Source organism: Pseudonaja textilis, chromosome 1, assembly GCF_049901715.1.
Source record: "Pseudonaja textilis isolate UNSWEBS1 chromosome 1, rPseTex1.2, whole genome shotgun sequence".
NCBI lineage: Eukaryota > Metazoa > Chordata > Lepidosauria > Squamata > Elapidae > Pseudonaja > Pseudonaja textilis.
In genome coordinates, this window is record NC_141990.1 from 153,387,236 (window position 1) to 153,405,230 (window position 17,995).

General features: G+C 38.9%; 1 protein-coding gene across 1 annotated transcript; it reads right to left on the reverse strand.

Annotated features, from left to right (window-relative positions):
- Nucleotides 1-3,219: 3,219 nt before the first annotated feature.
- LGALSL (galectin like) lies at nucleotides 3,220-15,072 on the reverse strand. The gene is made up of 5 exons (XM_026712870.2): nucleotides 14,520-15,072; nucleotides 13,802-13,873; nucleotides 13,591-13,679; nucleotides 12,914-13,091; nucleotides 3,220-5,097 (listed from the first exon to the last, which is right to left on the reverse strand). Exons 1-5 carry the CDS (start codon nucleotides 14,550-14,552, stop codon nucleotides 4,954-4,956), a joined length of 516 nt encoding a protein of 171 aa, XP_026568655.1. The 5' UTR covers nucleotides 14,553-15,072; the 3' UTR covers nucleotides 3,220-4,953.
- Nucleotides 15,073-17,995: the final 2,923 nt, after the last annotated feature.

Genomic DNA, 17,995 nt, shown 5'->3' on the forward strand with positions numbered 1-17,995 from the left:
GATTACTGATTTTATGTGGGCAGTTCTGAGACTCTTTTCATCTGAAGAGCTGGTAAAAAAATGGTTTCAAGTAGGTATAAACATAGTGTTACCTTAATTAAGCTGGAGAGCAATTATTCTCTAAGCAAGATAGTCAGATTTTAATAGATTCTTCAAGTGGTACTAGCATCTCACTGTGTCAAAAACCTCACCAGGAACGAAGCAACTTAAAACTTGAAAAGTTAAAAAAGATTTATGGGCCACTTCTAGATGAAATGGGCAGCACATAAATCAACCAATCAAATCAATAAAGGAGAATATTTATAATTCAGGATTGAAACGATCTCTGGTGCTCTCTGAGTTCGGTGTTTTCCTAGCAGAAATTTCGTTACTCAAACTAGATAACCTCATCAATGCTCAGAGCATGAATGTTACCTAGTTTGGGTAATGAAGCATCTTTCAAGAAAACAGCCAGCTTCAGAGAGCACCAAGGATCCCACAACAAACGAAAATCACAGTCTTCTTTCAGCGGGATCAGCATGTCTTCTAAAACAAAAAGAAGCAGCATGCTACAGAAAGGTGTTTGGGCTATTCTCTCTATTGTCTCTTTGGCTTAGTCATGGATAGCATAACCAGATATAGTAGAATCTCATGCAGGTCAGAAAATATACTTATGGTTTTAAATTGATTAGTTAATAAGCAAGGCCAAATTCATTAGCAGCCAAAATTAAAACCTGGATAGAACAATAGATTGATCTTTCTGTTATCATCAAAAATCAAATTTCAGGTGTTTTAAGTCAACTTTACACTTAAAATATCTTCTTCAGAAGGATTCACCACTAGTGAATTGAGAAATCTGTTCTATCAAGGAACAGAGCTGAATAATCATTTGCATATCCAATCAGACAACGCTCTCAAGGTATGTTCAGAATTGCAGCTTTACTTACAAAATATGGTTTTAGATATTTTAATTCAGTATTGAACTGTATGATGTCCCAATGAAGCTGAATCCCTAGAAAATATGTTCAAGACTGACGCTTAAAGCAGAAAATTACGTCATTTTAGTGTACATTCTGTTTCTAACATCTGATTATAGATAGAAATTATTACGCAGAAATTATTATGCAGAAATTATTATAGCTAAATTATAATAGTTATAGAAAGCAGAGCTAAGATGCTGAAAATTAATTCAGCAACATCTAGAAAGCTAGAAATTCCCAATTTTTTGCTGTGAAGTGATAAAATTAAAAGTTACCAGATATTTCCACATGGGAAAAATTATGGCATTTTTATTCCTGTAATCTTAAGCATTAGAAAAAAATAAATTCAGTCTCAAAACCTTAGAGATCTATTGGTCAAGAGTTCCTTAGCCTGCCTGCATATTGATATATGGTAGAAAAAAATAATCCAAACATATAAATAAAATAATTTCCTCTCTGGCTTTTATTTTCAAGAATATCTTTCTTGCTTGTTCTCTTTTGTATTATATAGAAATATTGTTGGATTTCTTAAGACATTAAAAAATGGCACAATTTAACAATATATATATGTAGAGAGAGAGAGATGGTATAAATCCTGGTAAAAATCCCACACAGAATCTAATAGAAATACAAAGAGAATATGACATATAAATTGACTTAAGTTACTGGGAAGAAGTAGTGGAAACTGTAACCTGAAAAGTAATCAGTCTTTCCTAACCTAGTCCCCCCAATGTGCCAGACTACACCTCCCCTAATCCCCATCAAGGGAAGTTTGGAAAGGCCAATTGAGGGTATGATATTACTTTGGAATAAGGGTAAATCAGGGTATTCAAAGTTAAGCTTCTTCCAGTAGCACATTTCAGGGTAACTGTATTTAATGAATCTTCAAAGACCTAACTATAATGACAAAACAATCTTGCAAAAACTCAGGGGATGTCAATTATTCTCACAGGTGGACTTTTGAAGGACAAATAACCAAGAATAACCAGCAGACAGAAATAAAAGTGTGCCAAGCATAAGAAAGTAGAAGGTGAAGATTTCTGGAGAATCTACGTAAAAAGTGAGATTCTATTGTATGATCCGGTCATTTATTTCCAAGTGAAAATTCACATACTTAAAACTGTGATTAGTTTCATGCAGCTTCAGGAATTCTGATTTGTAAATCAGTTTGCAGACTGAGCTGTTCATCATATTGCCGGACCAGATAGTAGCTTGAGTCCAACTTCAGTCAGAATGTTATTTTATTTATCAAATTTATATGCTCCTCATCTCGTAATATGGTTTTTACCCTGATGTGCAGTATTTGCTCACAGAAGCATTCAATGGACAAATTACCCAAGAATATGCAGATTTTTGCAAATTATTATATTACTTCAGAAGTAATATGCTATTTTAAAAATATTGTATATTCTTTGTCTAAATAAATAGGTTTAATATTTAAGTATACCAAATATTGTGGCTTTAACATGCTTTCCAATCCTAGCCAGAATTAGTCAAGACTGACTCCTTTCCCACAACTTTCAATAAAAACAATCAGCTCCATTCTTAAGTCTGAACCATGTCATATTGTTTCTATTTAAGATTATCTGGCAATTACGTTCATGTCTAATTGGCCTGTTCTAAATAAATGTGCCTAAGAAAGTCCTATAGGATGGCTGCTAAGTATATTTTTTGTAGAAATAAATCCTACAACCATCAGTGAATGAATTTTGCAGTGTCACATTTTAACAAAAAAAAGTTCCACTGATATTAAGCAAAATTAACTCCCTAGTAAATTGGTTACTTTGTGATACTCCTTTGGCTGCAGTGAATCCTGAAGGAATCTTTTGGAACCCTTTTCCACCTCTTAAAGGCAAGGAAGCCATTGCTCCCCACTTTCTCAAGCATTTTTTCAAATAGCTATAGCTATTTTGTGCCAAAGAGCGCCACAAAGTTCTGCTACTACTTTTAGGCGACCATGCAAAGAGACTGGGTGTGATGCGGTTCCAATTTTTCTTAAATTTCAAACCATTTAGGTCAATCACTTTTGCAACACACTACATAACTATAACCCAACATAGAGGGAGTGCACACAACTAATTATTCTTTCTGGGGTCAATAATGGAAGCCATGTTTATTCTACAGATTTCTAGACTAAGAGATAAATTAATGCCTCCACTTCATTAACTGTGTTAGATGTGAACTCAAAGATCAGATAGGGTGAGTTGATGCATAATAAAACAATTGTATATAATCTTAAATAAGAAGATTCCCGCTCTGATTGATGGAAACAGACCTTCTTTATGATTCAAGCATAAATTATTTTGTTCCTTTTTTTGCCTTTAAAAAAAGTTATACTACAAAAGTCTCCATAATAAATGTCTTTAAAAGTCCCTATAATACAAATTCTAAAAATAATGCAAATACACCTTTTTCTTCACACCATAACATTCAAACCAACCCTTTGTAGTTCACTGTGAATATGGTCCCACGTGTGTAAATTGCACTGATTACTTAAGATCCAAGGGGAAAAAGATCACTGCATTCATTCATTCATTCTGTAATATAATTAGTGATAACACAGTTATGCTCTTCAATAAAAAGTACTATTTGTCAACATCCAATATTCCTATACTAGGAAAATTAGATTAAATTATAAATTGGGCCATTTATAAGGGTTAAATTTTTGTCCTTAGATGAGCTGAGAATTTCATCCCCTCCTTCAACCAGGACAGCAGCCACCAAGGGCATTGGTTTGCAAAAATGCATGGTATTTTCAAACTCAAACAGTGCTATCTTATGTTTACTTAGAAATCAATTTCATTGCCCAGAAGGGGGCTTACTCTTGGATAATGAGTATAATAGGACTGCAGACTATGCATATCCCAATTAAATTAGAAATCCTTATTCACTGAGGGAAGGAGTGAATTCTGAATATCATTCACTGCAAAATTACAACATACTGAAAGCAATTTCTGGTGAAAACATGACAATAATCTTTTGTGACATTGTGAGGGCACCACAAAAATATCCCCGACCACCTTAAGATAAACAGCAGGTATTTCCAAAATGATATGTTACTACAACATTGTATTTTGAGAATGCTTATACTTTGCCTCTCTAAAGCTTCAATATTGTTCGACTTTTCTGTTAATACATTAACACAATGAGCACCAATAAATAAACTAGAGGAAAGCTCTTAGAAGATTGTATTAATATTACATTGTGCAAAACATGTAATGACCTACATTCTATACACATACCCTGACTAAAATATGCAGGCTAAATTCAGAAGCCATTACTCAGTTTCTACGTTTTCCTTGGCAATTCAAGTGGCCACAATCTTGTAATTAGGTATATTATCTTCCCTTGATTCTGTGGGGTGAAGGAGGTAAGCATGTGATAGACCACTGCCACTGTCCAGCTAACACTGCACCATTAACATCTATGGGACCTTTGCTACTTGTTTGAATAAAATCAACTATAGGCATTGAATAATGACTTCCATATTTGGCCTGATTTTTGTGATTGGTGTCACACTTACATTAATCCCCTTAAGTGCGGGATAACTTTTTTATGATGATGAAGATGATGATGATGATTTGCAAAAAGAAAAGTCACCGTTGTAATAGATTTAGCAGTTGATTTCCAAACCTGCCCTCTTATTGGGAAGATAAATAGCTTATACAGTTTAGACAATGAAGTAACTCTTTCAAGATCCATTATAATGTGATTATCCAGCAGGGATAGGCTTTTTAGTTCCATAAAAGAAGGATGGCTCAGTATCTATTTAACATTAAGTGCTTTCTTCATTCAAATAAACAATAGTTCAATTCATCAACATGTCTTTTTGCTGCTGAGAAGACAATAATGATCCCTGTCTGGTAGCTGGGTGTCCCAAACGAAATTCTCATTGCTTCTTCAGACAGAGTCTAACAGAACCCGAGCCAATTTGGAATCTAAAATTTTGGTTATCTTTTTTTTTCTTTTTTAATGATAATTTGAAAAACCTAGGTCAACCAAGTTTAGTAATCTGGAGGTCTCCATTTATCTTTATTGTATCAATAGCTGATAACTTCTCAATGCGATGGTAAAAATCAAAAAGCTGGTGTCCATCCACGAATATTCTAAAACGAGGGTGTTCACATAATATTTCAACCTGTAAGAAATAAAGTATGAATGAGGACCACAATTTTAATTGGAAAGAACATTTGAAGGACTCACAAGTAGCGTTGATATAAGATGTGCTATCTTACACAGCTTTGACCACCTATGTGATTTGGATTAGATCACTCACATATGTCCTCTTTTGCAATCCAAGTAGACAGACACAGTGATCCATGCAGAACTGAAAGGCTATTTATTTGCAGCTGAGAAAAGAAAACCTGCTCACAGAATCGTTGATTGATATTCCTAAGCCCCCAAGTCAAATATAGTTTCATATTTATAGTCAGAGAATAAGTATAGTTTCCCAGTTATTAACTCAAGTCGTAATTAACTAAAGCAAATGGAAAAGTAAAATGGCAGAACATAATCAAAGTACTGATGGCATCACTGGGTGCCTGGTGTAGATAAGGAGGAAAAGACAGTATGGTACTATAGCAATGCAGATCGTGGGATATAAATAAAGAAATATAACTCAATAGCTAAGGTTATCTTCTTCAGCATGTTAATTATGAACCTCATAGATAATACTCTGGTCTTTTTTTTCTAATACCAGTGTGCAAAGGTCTAATACTTAACGCCTCCCATAACTAGATGGGGAAAGCATATCCATAACTTAGGTTTTGCAAAATTCTTCCATCAGCCTACTATATGTATTTTCAGAACACTTAAAGGAAATCTCTGGTGTGAATATAAATCTTTCTCTGATTCAGTATTTAAAAGAGAGGATTCTAATAGTTAATTGATGCAAATAAAGGGCTGCATCCAACCTCATACAAGTCAATTTCTAAAGGTGGGGTTGGAGTTTCTCATGGTCTCCTTACACAGAGTTAATTTGTGTAGATCTTGTAATTTGTGATCTTGTAAATTGCAGAGGGAAAAAAAGGGAGAGCCTTATTTGCCAATTGCATCATTTTACTATTAGTCGAACACAGTTGAAGATTTTTTAAATTAATATCCTGCATTCTTTCAGGGATTCAAAGCAGTATACCTAACTTGTGATTTTCACCCGATTTCACCCCACAATATCACCACTGCTACACTGAGAGAGAATATCCAGCACTTGATCATCCATCGAGCTTTCATGTCTAAAGGAAGATTTGTTCTCTCCAAGCCTAGTTCAAAACTTCAAACACTCTGTTGTACTAGCTTTCTTTACTCTTTAACACGCTAAGGCTTTTATTTGCGCAAACAGTTTCATGCCAGGTACCTTAAATTCAAGCCTATGTATATGAGTACTTAATAACTGTAGAAGCAAATATCAATGTCCTTTGGGAGATGATGGTGTGTAAACATGAAAATTAAAAAAATCAAAATCAAATAATACACCTGAATTTTGAATGATAAGGTAGAGACTTCATTCCTTCCAAAAATAATGGCTGCTGCCAGGACAGAAATATAACATTTTATTTTGTCTCTATTTAATAAAAAGTATTGTATATTGATACAACTACACTATAGTTACTATATGTAGTTAATAATCTCGCTTCACTGTTACATTAACTATTACAATTTGTAATACATTTTTGCTTCTATTTCTTGGGACTCTGCACAACCCTGAAGCTTTAAGACATTCACTTCTCGTATCCCTGAATAAAAAGAAAGAGAGCACTCAATGATGATGGACATAATTAATCAAAGCCAAGCACTTTTAAACCATGATCATTTTAAGTGGAAGACAAAAGCAAAATTTCATTTAGAAATTTTAAAACCTTTTTCAAAAAAGATCTCCAAATACCCATAAATAATGTTCTGGTCTCATCTTCATTATTCATATAAAGTTACTTGAAAGCAAATATTTGCCACACACACACAAAAAAAATCCTTAATTGTATCTAACTTGTAAATTTCTTCTCAACACCCACAAAATTTAGAAACTGGAACAGTGTTCAAGATGATTCCTCAAATTTTCTTATTGACAACTGAGTTTTCCTTGTCTGATGACAAGCAATATCTCTAGTATTTCAAATGAAGTACAATTGAGCAGACCATCAATGATCTAACATGCTGGAGTAGACTACCGATGATCATATTGTTGGGGATTACAACACCCATCATCCAACAGTTCTGGAAGAAGCCCTATATTATACCCTATAATTGGGAAAGCCCATTAAAGAGTATAATCACTTGCTGGAAACATCATCACTGATTGTTGCTGGAAGCGTTATAATTCAGAGAATACTATACTAAACACATACAAGGAATTATATTCATTTCTACAGCCGGAAGGCAACAAAATCTAGTACTCAAACCCAAATGATATTTTGCTTAAATTAATGGTTCTTATCAGAGGGTTCACAATTACCGTATTTTTTGCACTATAAGATGCACTTTTCTCACCCAAAAAGGTAGGTGGAAATGTCTTATAGAGAGAATGTTGCTGAAGCCCTGCCTACCTGCCGGCTCCCACCCTTCGGCCTCTGCCTCTCAGCAATTTGCCTCCTTGCGGCAAACAGAAAACAGTCTCGTCAGCTTCAGCACAGCCTGATTTAGCACAAGCAGCTGATTGGCGGTTGGATCGGTCTCCTGGAATACTGCTGATCAGCTGTTCCAGGCTGTGGGGATCACCGCCCATTGCCGTCTGCACACGTTTTCGGCCTTTGCATGCCCCATTTTTTGCCTTCATGGGTCCCGTTTTTGGCCCGTTTCAGGTGGCAGGGATTGCTGCCATCAACGCCTATTGTCACTGAACGGCAGCAGCAGGCAGCAGTGATCCTCGCTTGGAATGGGCCAAATACGGGACACACGGAGGGCAAAAATGGGGTGCACGGAGGCCGAAAATGGTGATAGGTGGCAGCAGCAATCACCAGTGACGATGGGCAGCAGCGATCCCTGCAGCCTGGAACAGCTGATCATCGGTATTCTGAGAGGCTGATCCAACTGCCAATCAGCTGCTCGTGCTAAATCAGGCTGTGCTGAAGCTGACCAGGCTGTTTGCTGCAAGGAGGCAAATTGCTGGGAGGCAGGGGCAGATTTTTTTTCTTGTTCTCCTCCCCAAAAGCTAGGTATGTCTTATGGTCTGGAGCGTCTTATAGTGCAAAAAATATGGTATTTAAAATATTAAATAATATTTTTAAATTACTCAGTTTTCTGATATAGTAAACATCAAAAGAGATAATGTTTAAGCAATATATTGTGTTCATGTCCTAAAATCAGTGTTGAAAACAAATGCAATGTGGCTCTTAGGATAACAGTAACATTACTGGAGAAGTCCAATCAATGGAAACTAATGCAGGACTTGTTTGGTTTAGAAAGCTGAGCTAACTTCAAATCGGTGTATATCACTTATCCTGTATTTTAAACTTGTTTTTCTTCCTCACATCTTTTAAAAAGTAAAACAGTAATAAACAATATTGAAAACTATCATTACAATGTTGGTTTCTCACAAGTTTCCACTCAATACTTACTAAGAACGAAGTAATGCATTTTATATATAAATAGATCTAACTGACCTCTACCAAAAGACAAGGAATCACATAATCCCAAGATGCACTAGTCACAAAGGAATTAAAAGCCCAGTTTGTAAAGTATAAACCTTATATGGCACTGTTTCTTATCATTATCCTAGAGAACAGAGTCCCCCAGGGGAGAACTGTAACATAAATATATGAGATACATAAGAAAACTTAAAAGTTCTAAAAAAAAACATTATTTTTTTCTTCTCATTCCAGCCCAATAAATCATCTAGGAATGAATGTCCTTCCAGTTGGCTGAGAGAAGAGATCAGTATGTGATCATCAGAATTGAGATATAAGGTCAATGCTGTTGAATAACTATGTGAAGCTTCTGAAGAGGTCAACTCAGAATGAGGCATCATCAATGCACAGATGATACCTGGTTAAATATTCCATCACAGCAAGCCCAGTTCTTAGAAGCTGTTAGCATCTGGATGAGAAAATCAGACTTAACATTGAACGTCAGTAAGACAGGGCGAACATGGGTCAAAAATCTGACTGAGATTGGATGTAGTCTATCATTGACCCTGGGTGGGATTGCGGTTATACCTTGGAGATCCTTTTATACCAGCAGTCCACGTTTCAACAGCAGGTAGATAGCATGACAAAGTTGAGCTTTGTCATGTGGTCCCCTTCTGCAGCCTTCTGACAAGCAAAGTCAATGGAGAAGCCAGATTCACTTAACATATGGGTTCTTAACAATTGCAGTGATTCACTTAATGATTATGGCAAGAAAGGTTGCAAAATGGGGGAAAGCTCACTTAACTGTCTCACTTAGAAACAGAAATTTTGGGCTCAACTATGGGCATAAGGCAAGGCCTACCTGAATAGGAATGTTACTGGATGGCACTTAGCTTCTGAATGCAATTCAAGATGCTGATGTTCACCTTTCAAACCCTATACAACTCATGGTTGAATCTGCCTGTCTAATAAGGTCAAGAGGAGACTTGATTATGGTCCAACGGAGGAAACATATAGTCACATCTTTTCAGTGATAGCCTTGTATGGCATATGGTTTTTAATGGCCCATGGGGACTAGAGTCCTAGAGAGACATCCACCTCTCAGTTGCTGAGGGAATTCCATTTTGTTCTGACCCAAAATTAGAGAAGAGAAAAAGAAATGCGAGTAGCTGGAGAGAAAAGATGAAGAGTGAAGTTACATAAGCATATAGAACAGTTCTCGGTTCATGGCCAGAGAGGAGACGAATAATCCATGGTGGCTTCCTTGGAGGAAGGGAAGGAAAGTCCCAGCAAGATGACATCTTCACCCAAGAAGGAGCGAATTGGCTATAGTTGGAAACGGTCTGATCTCTGGGGAAGGACTGGGCAGAAGACCTTGAAGGTGATTCTTCCCCCCAAGAGGGGAGAAGGTAACCAGCCAGGTGGATCCAGAAAGATTTGAGTCCATTCTTTTCTTTTCACTTTCAGTAATAAGCCCAGAAATGGGAAGGAGATAGAATGAAGAGGAAGGAAATAAAGCAGTTAGCAGGAGAATTAGAGAAAACTCTCTGAGAGACAGATTAGGATTTGACAACCAGCAAAAGCCAGGATTGTGTTGTATGTACCTGTAGTAAATACTTTTACTATGTAAATCCGGGGTCGCCAACCTTTTGAACCTCAGGGACCACCAAACTCATAATTTTAATTCCTGTGGACCACTAATATGAATTTTGACTGATGGTAGCTTCCTGATGTTCGTGGGAAAATCCATGGCAGGCCAGTGTATCTGGGTGGAGGAGCAGCTGCTCCAGGATGACCAAAGGGCCAGTCTTGTGACTACTACAGCTTTGGAATATGGGATCAACTTTCCCACCAACATCAGCAAGCCACCCCGGGGCGGATTTCCCTCCACTGTTGGTCTTACCTTCCAGTTCCAGCTCTATTCAAGGTAAGGTTTGCGCTTGGCCGAAGAGTGGGAGCCAGCGGGTGGGCGGGCCATGTGGGTGGCACAGCCTTGTGTTCTGGCACAGCATAAATTAATTGCTTTGGGGGGGACATTTCTCTGCGGACCACCAAAATTTTCTCATGGACCACCAGTGGTCCCCAGCCCACCGGTTGGCAACCACTGGTGTAAATTGTTTCAGTATACATAGTAAAAGTAAGCATAGACATTGCCACTGTCTTTTTCTCTGTCAATTGCCATCTTTGCAAACCTGGATACACCTCCAGTTTAAAAGATTCTAGTCCCAATATGACACCTTCCTTTGAAAAACTCTACTTCCTGATATCTGAAACCACACTGTTCTTATTTTGGAATAGCTATGAAAATATGACAGGAGGGCTTTGGGGGATGAATAAGACCTTTAAATGACGGCTCATCAGATTGTTTGCAAGTTGCTATGGACTGCATTTATTATAAGTACGTATTATACCCTACCCAACAATATCCTGTAGGTCATTCAGGGTCTTCAGAAATAAACTAAATAAATAAATAAATAAAGTAAGTAATCAAACTGCATATTTCATTAAATAAAGACTTAATTTAAGAACCCTACAAGGGGGAGATTTATCTTATGAAAATCACAAATGCAAACATTTTCAAGGACGAAAAAACAGTGGGACCACTGCAGATGGTCTTGATAGTTTTCCAACATTCTCCTGGACCACCTGAATGGAATATTTTGAAGTGTCATTTGAGGAATCCAATGCTCCTCCTAGTCTTGCATAGGTATCTTCAATGAATGTATACGGCAGGGCTGTCAAACTCTAAACCTGCAGGCCGGATATGTCACATGCTGGCCATGCCCATGTCCAGTTTAACAGAGGGGAGGAAAAAAAGTCCCGATATATCATATGATGACATGAGTTTGACACCCCTGGTATATGGAAACAAAAGAGGAGAGGGATCTAGTAGCTCAACAATCATGAATAAAGCACTTTTTTCTGCTATTTATTAAAGCTATTTATTATTTCCCTTTTCAGGCTTCTGAGCCTGAAAAATGTAGCTGCTTTAATGAGTCAAATTATTTTCACAATGCATCTTTAATGCTGCTCTTACATCAAAAGCAACCTTTTTCTAAGAATCACGGAAGGCCTGAATGAATAATGGAGAATGGCTTTTAAACTACAAACAGCTCTAAAACCTATCTTTCCATTTGAATCTAATGCTGTGACAGCATGCGTTGCTTTGTTGATTATCTCTACATCAAGAGTCTAAGAATGCTTTTCATTTGAATGTGCATCTGATTACATTATTAGTAGTCCTCAACTTACAACAGTTCATTTAGTGACCGTTCAAAGTTACAGCGACACTGAAAAATTATGACCACTTTTCCACACTGAATTATTCTGTAGATGGACTCCCCTGGGGGGAAAACATCATTCAGGAAAACTTAAAAACTAATCAAAGACAGGAAGTGGGGGAAAAAAGAGGTTTTGAGTCTTTGTCTTCAAAGTCTCTACTGCTACTTTCAAAAATAGAGAATTTCTCTAGAGAAGAGAATATTTGTAGCTCAGAGTTGAATTGTAGGGTCTTCGATGCTCTCTGAGCTTGGTGGCTTTCTTGCAGACATTTCATTACCAACCTTTGTAACAGCCCCAGGATCATGTGATCCAAATTCAGATGTTTTTGCAACTGATTCATACTTATGACTGTTGCTGTGTCCAAAAGTCATGTGGTCCCCTTTTGATAAGCAAAATCAATGGGTGTCAGATTCACTTAACAACCATGGTACTAAATTATCAACTGCAGTGATTCAACTGTAGGCAAGGAATATCGTAAAATGGGGCAAAACTCATTTAACAAATGTCTCACTTAACAACAGAAATGTTGGCCTCAATTGTAATCTTAAGTCGAGGACTGCCTGAATTACATCCCTTTTCTCTTATTATAACGAGATGGTGTAAAAGAAAAGAATAAGATCAAAATACATTAAGTATGTTTAAAAAAAAACACTATTGCTATGACTGTTATAGATATAAGTAGCTAAACTCATTCCAGGAGAGTGAGTAGCAATATATGAAAAGCACTTCAACACAGAATAAGGAGACACACTCAATAAAACAAAAAGCCATGGAAAACAACACCAATGAGTATAGAAATCATATGGCAACCCCTTCAAATAGTGGCATGTTTAATTTATGTTTATAATAACCATGCCAAGAAAGTTTCCTGTGCCTCTAAATATTGCTATCTTTTATTTGCTGTCATGTTTCTCTATCTGGATTGAATAAATTGCCATCAGAAGGAATGTATGTCTTGGTGTTTGCCTAATATTACATTCCTACAGATAAAGTCTACATACAGTGTTATTTAGAGGGCAAAATTTAGCACTGAAACACACCCAGAACAAAAGCATCAAAGTTATATCAATGTCAACGCTGTCAGTGGTTAGTCAATAAACCCTCCGTACTTACCCTGAAGGGCTGGTCAGGGATAAATGGGAAATATGGAAGAGATGACTGTTCTTCTCCCCATTCTCCAGATAGGCAGGAATTCCTGAGGAACTGTTTATCTGAAAATATGGCTTTCAGTTCGATTGCTATATCCGCAGGAGGGTCTTCTGAATCTCCACATGTAAGACTGATGTCAAAACTGTAAAAAGCAAGAATATCTCCTCACTCATCCAAAAGAAGCAATGAAATCCAAGATGCAGCCAATGTATAAACAAATGTCTTCCTAACTAGCATTGCCAACAATAATTATAGTAGGCGTTGTTTAGGTTTCAAGTATCCCACTCTAGTTTGTATCTTCCATTTCTATTTAGTTCCTTCACCCCTACCAAGGAGATACTCTCTACCCAGAAACCACGTGTGAAGCATCCCTCCTTGTGCCCACAAGAGTTATTCCCTTATAAATAAATATTACATCTATATATCCGCCTCCTCCCTATAGGTCAAATGAGAAACCGACGTTTCTATATTTACAACTACAGATAAAAATAACTGTCCTCGGGAATGATGGATGTTGGGCAGATACATTCTTCTTGTGGGAACACGGCTTTTTCTGGTGGTTCTTGGACAGAGAAGGAATGCATGGACAGGGATGGAAAAGCCCTGCCAGGGGAAAGCAGGCTGGGCCTGTGTCTTGTTACCTCTCTGGGTTGAGATCCACGATGCCCATTACCACGACTTTCTTGCCTGGCCTCATTCCTCCTTTGATGTGCCCACAGAAAGGGACAATCTGGAAAAGGATTGCAGGGAGTCAAAATGAGTAGCTGCTGATTACAGAGTGGAAGGAGAAGGGGGCCAGATCAGGCCAGCTTATAAATAAAGAGAGGGAGAGAGGGAAAGCAAATCCTTTACCAGTCGTGGAAAATACACTTCGGCTTGAACTGGGGATCCCAAGGAGTTGTTTAAAAGTCTGTCCTCTATTTTCTAAAAGCAAAAACAAAACAACATGTTCAGACATAGAAGGCACCCTTTGTGTTCAGCCCAGGGACGGATGGAAAGGGGAAGAAAGGAGTTGTGGGGGGGGGGGGAGGCTGCTGAGCAACAGAGCGCCAATTTCATTTCAAGTCTTGAAGAGAGAATCCATCTTTTTCTTCCAGCCCTTCTCGCAAAACAAAGGGTGTTGCCTCCCAATTCCCCAGCAAAGTCTTCCAGGTACAATTCTATGCCTGACTGCTCAGATCCATGCACCCCTCCCCCGCTCCCCATCTAGGCACTTATCTCACACACCTGATCACCCAGGTACAAAAACGCGAAATACACTTATTTCCCCCACACACAAACACACACACACGCCGGCAAGGAGAAGGAATAAGAAATCGCGGGCCCAGCCCTCCCCACCGCCTTTCAGTCCCCGAGGCGTTTTTCTTGACGCCGCTGCAAACAGGTCCCCTCCTTCCCTCGAGATCCCAATCCGCAGCTCCCCTCTTCCCCCAGATGGAATCCGTCGCCAGGCGGGATCCCGGCGAGAGAGCCCCACCAGAACCAGGCGCCACCGACCCACCTGAAACGGCCGGGACCTCTCACCTTGCCGCCCGGGACCCGCGAAGGATTTGAGGAAAGGGCCACTTACCACCGCGTCCCTCTCTGCCACCGATCCCGCCATCTTGTTGAAACGGTGCAGCGAGCTAAGCCTCGATCGGCTGAAGGAGGAAAGAGGGGGAGCTGCAGGAGAGCAGAACCCGGCTTAGACGTGCCTGCCGAGCGCTGGCCAAGGCGCATCCGGAGCTGAATTGGCAGGGAAGCGGCGAGAGGGAGGGAGCCAGAGGGGGGAGGGACGGGGGCGGGAGCTAATCTCGCCTGTCCCGAGCCCGGGATCCAGGAGGCATTCTCCGCAAATCCCCCAGTCGGCCACGCCGCGCGGAGTTGGGGATGCAGCAGCAGCAGCAACAGAAGCGGTGCAGTGGAAGATGAAGACGCAGAGCCACCCTGGCACTTCAGGGAGCCCTGGCCCGGATTTCTGGAAGCCCAGTGCAGGGCATAAGGCTGAAAGGAGTCGGGCAGGGTCAGCAATAGCTCAGGCTGTTGCAGCTTCTTCCGTTCGTACTTTGCTCCGAGCTGTTTTGCTGCGGGAAAGCAGGAAGGGAAAGCCGCCGGCTCTGGAAGGGGGCACAATGCAGCCCGGCTGGCCTCGGGAGGTGGCAGCGGTTCTAAATAGACCCGGTTAAGGAAGGGAGCCAGCTTGGCTGGGAGGCGGAGCGGGCGGGGCTCAGTTTGGGATCCGCTGGGGTGGGCCTCTCTGCAAGACGCACAAGGATGATCGCTGTGTAAAGCCTAGTCAATCTACCTTTTTTCAACCTTACAGTTTTCATTTGATTTACCGCCCTATTCAAATGCTGGGGTGTTTTGGAATTAACGTAAGCTTTTCTTTTTTTTAATGAATAACCAGTCTATGTCTGTAATAATACTACAATGCACTATAATAAAAATACTAATTAAAACTAGTAGGTAATAAATCATTGCTTTTTTCTTTGTTGATAATGCAGTCATTGGTCATTTAATGACTTCAGCTCATTAAAAAACGCACCCCTTGATATGGGAGCATATCATAATATCAGGTAACTTCTTAGGGGGAAATTCATTTTTTTGCTAAAATCTCCTTTTCCCGTCAAATCATTAAGACCTTTACAACTCCTTTTGATTAACTTTAATTTAAGAAGGCAGACCAGAACAAACTTTCTGCCGCCTTTGGCAAACATTTGGAAACTAAAAATAACGATATTGCCACGTGGTGCTGACTGGGGCCTGTACTCAAAGCAGGTTGTTCTTGCATTAGTGTATGCCTTGGTTGTGCAATTTAAAGGGCTCCATCATTTTGTATAGCTCAGCAAAAGGATATTTAAAGGGCTTTCAACCTCACTATCTAGTGAAACCTTTGGGAAAAACTACATGGGGAGGAACTCAGTGACCACAGGTACCTGCCAACCTCCCTGCCTACCTGAATTTATTTTAAAAAAAATGAAATGAGAAACTGGAATGTTCCAGTATGCCAGGCAAACTTTATTTACTGAGGCCCACACAGACTAAATAGGCAAAATTAAAGATGGTAGTGGTTATAGCCCAGCACTTTGGAAGTGTGCCTGTTTGTCAATCCGAAAGTCACAAATAAGTTGGGGTAGACAGCCTTCTGGGATGCTAAAAAGTATGATAGATCAATCTTTATAGCAAGAAGCAGATGATTAAAATGTTTTAAATCATCAGTGATTGGCTCGTTGAAAACTGATAGTTAGCCATGCTTATTGTGCTAGATATTTGGGGGACAACATTTGGGATTTGTTTCCAATGTTTCAGGTGTGGCCATTGGCCTCAAAAGGTTTCTAATCCTTTCCCAACTCCATGTCTGAGAAGGGATTGGTCGCCTATGCCAAAGGGCCTGCTCTAGGGGTCGTATTCAGCAGGTTCTGACCAGTTCTGGAGAACGGGTAGCAGAAATTTTGAGTAGTTTAGAAAACTGGCAAATATCACTTCTGACTGGAGGTTTTACAGCATCCTTCCCCTGCCACGCCCACCAAGCCACACCCACCACTGGCTCTGTGTCTTGAGAACTTTAAAATATTTTAATCTGAGACATTTATGCAGATACTGTTTATTAATTTCTAAGAAACCATTAGCCTACGTTATAAGGATCAACAAAAAAACTCCCACTTGGGTCCCACTTCATTACTATGTAGTTTTGGAGGTCTTTAAATTGAAAAATGGTGTGGAGATTGTGAGTTAAATTATCATTGTTCCAGTAGAACTTGCAACAACTGTACAACTATTAATATGCACATACATTAAGAAAGAAAAAGAAAACACCTAAGATTATAAACTCATAATTTAGACTTTAAGTAAACACTGCAACTTTGTTTTGCATCTCTTGAAAATCTTGTTAATCTTAGTTCAAATTAACCTTAAATAGTTACACAAGCTATATATTTTAAAATGTAGCAACACAACTTAAAAAAGTTTAGCTAACCTATTGTGCTTAATATTTACTCAGTTTTTAAACTAGAGTTATATAGTCCTCTAAGAAATATTCCTGTTAATGCTGGGAAGAGCATCTGATGAAGTGGAGTGTGAAATTTATTCATAAATATGCTGCCATCTCACTATCAAAGTGACTGAGCAGCTTACAATAGAATAAAAGCAAATAAGTGCAGAGGAAAAATGCAAAGTGCAGAGAAGAGCAACAAAAATAATTAGGGGACTGGAGGCTAAAACATATGATGAACAGTTGCAGGAACTGGGTATGTCTAGTCTAATAAAGAGAAGGACTAGGGAAGACATGATAACAGTGTTCCAATATCTCAGGGGCTGCCACAAAGAAGAGGGAGTTGCCCTGTTCTCTAAAATACCCAAGGAAGACAAGAATTAACAGATGGAAACTTATTAAGGAGAAGTCCAACCTAGAACTAAGGAGAAATTTCCTGATAGTGAGAATAATAATCAGTGGAATGGCTTACCTTCAGAAATTGCCATTTGTCTGAAATGGTATAGGGTTAGGGTTAGATCAGAAGATTTCCAAGGTTCCTTCCAATTTCTATTCCATTCTACTCTATTCTGTTTTAGATAACATTAAAAGTGTTACAAGCATTCATTCGATAAGTATGCAAAAATAAATTATTTTTTTAAAAAAATCATGTTGCCTTTGCTTTAAGAAATAGCATCAAAAATCTATTCCTCTTGATCCCATTATTGAGTTATAATTGGCATTATGAATGTTCTTTCCTGAAAGCTGAGCTTTGGCCAAATAGGTCACCAACATTCATTCTTATCTGGCCCCTGAAGATTCATAGTGGGCTGTCTCCTCATCTCCTGCCTGTTTTACTATTTAAAAGAGAAATGTTCTCTCTAGTCCAGGGGTGTCAAATTCACAGCCCACAAGTCTCAATACGCATAACGATGTCATGACGATGCAAGTTTGACACCCCTGCTAATCTAGTCAGTCATGTTCCTATATCAGGATGAGCATGATTTTGTAAATTGTGAAACAATAAATAGGAAGCTGGGGGTGTGTGGCCTGGAGTTTGCGTTGATTCCCCCTATAGGTTATAGGCTATACATGTC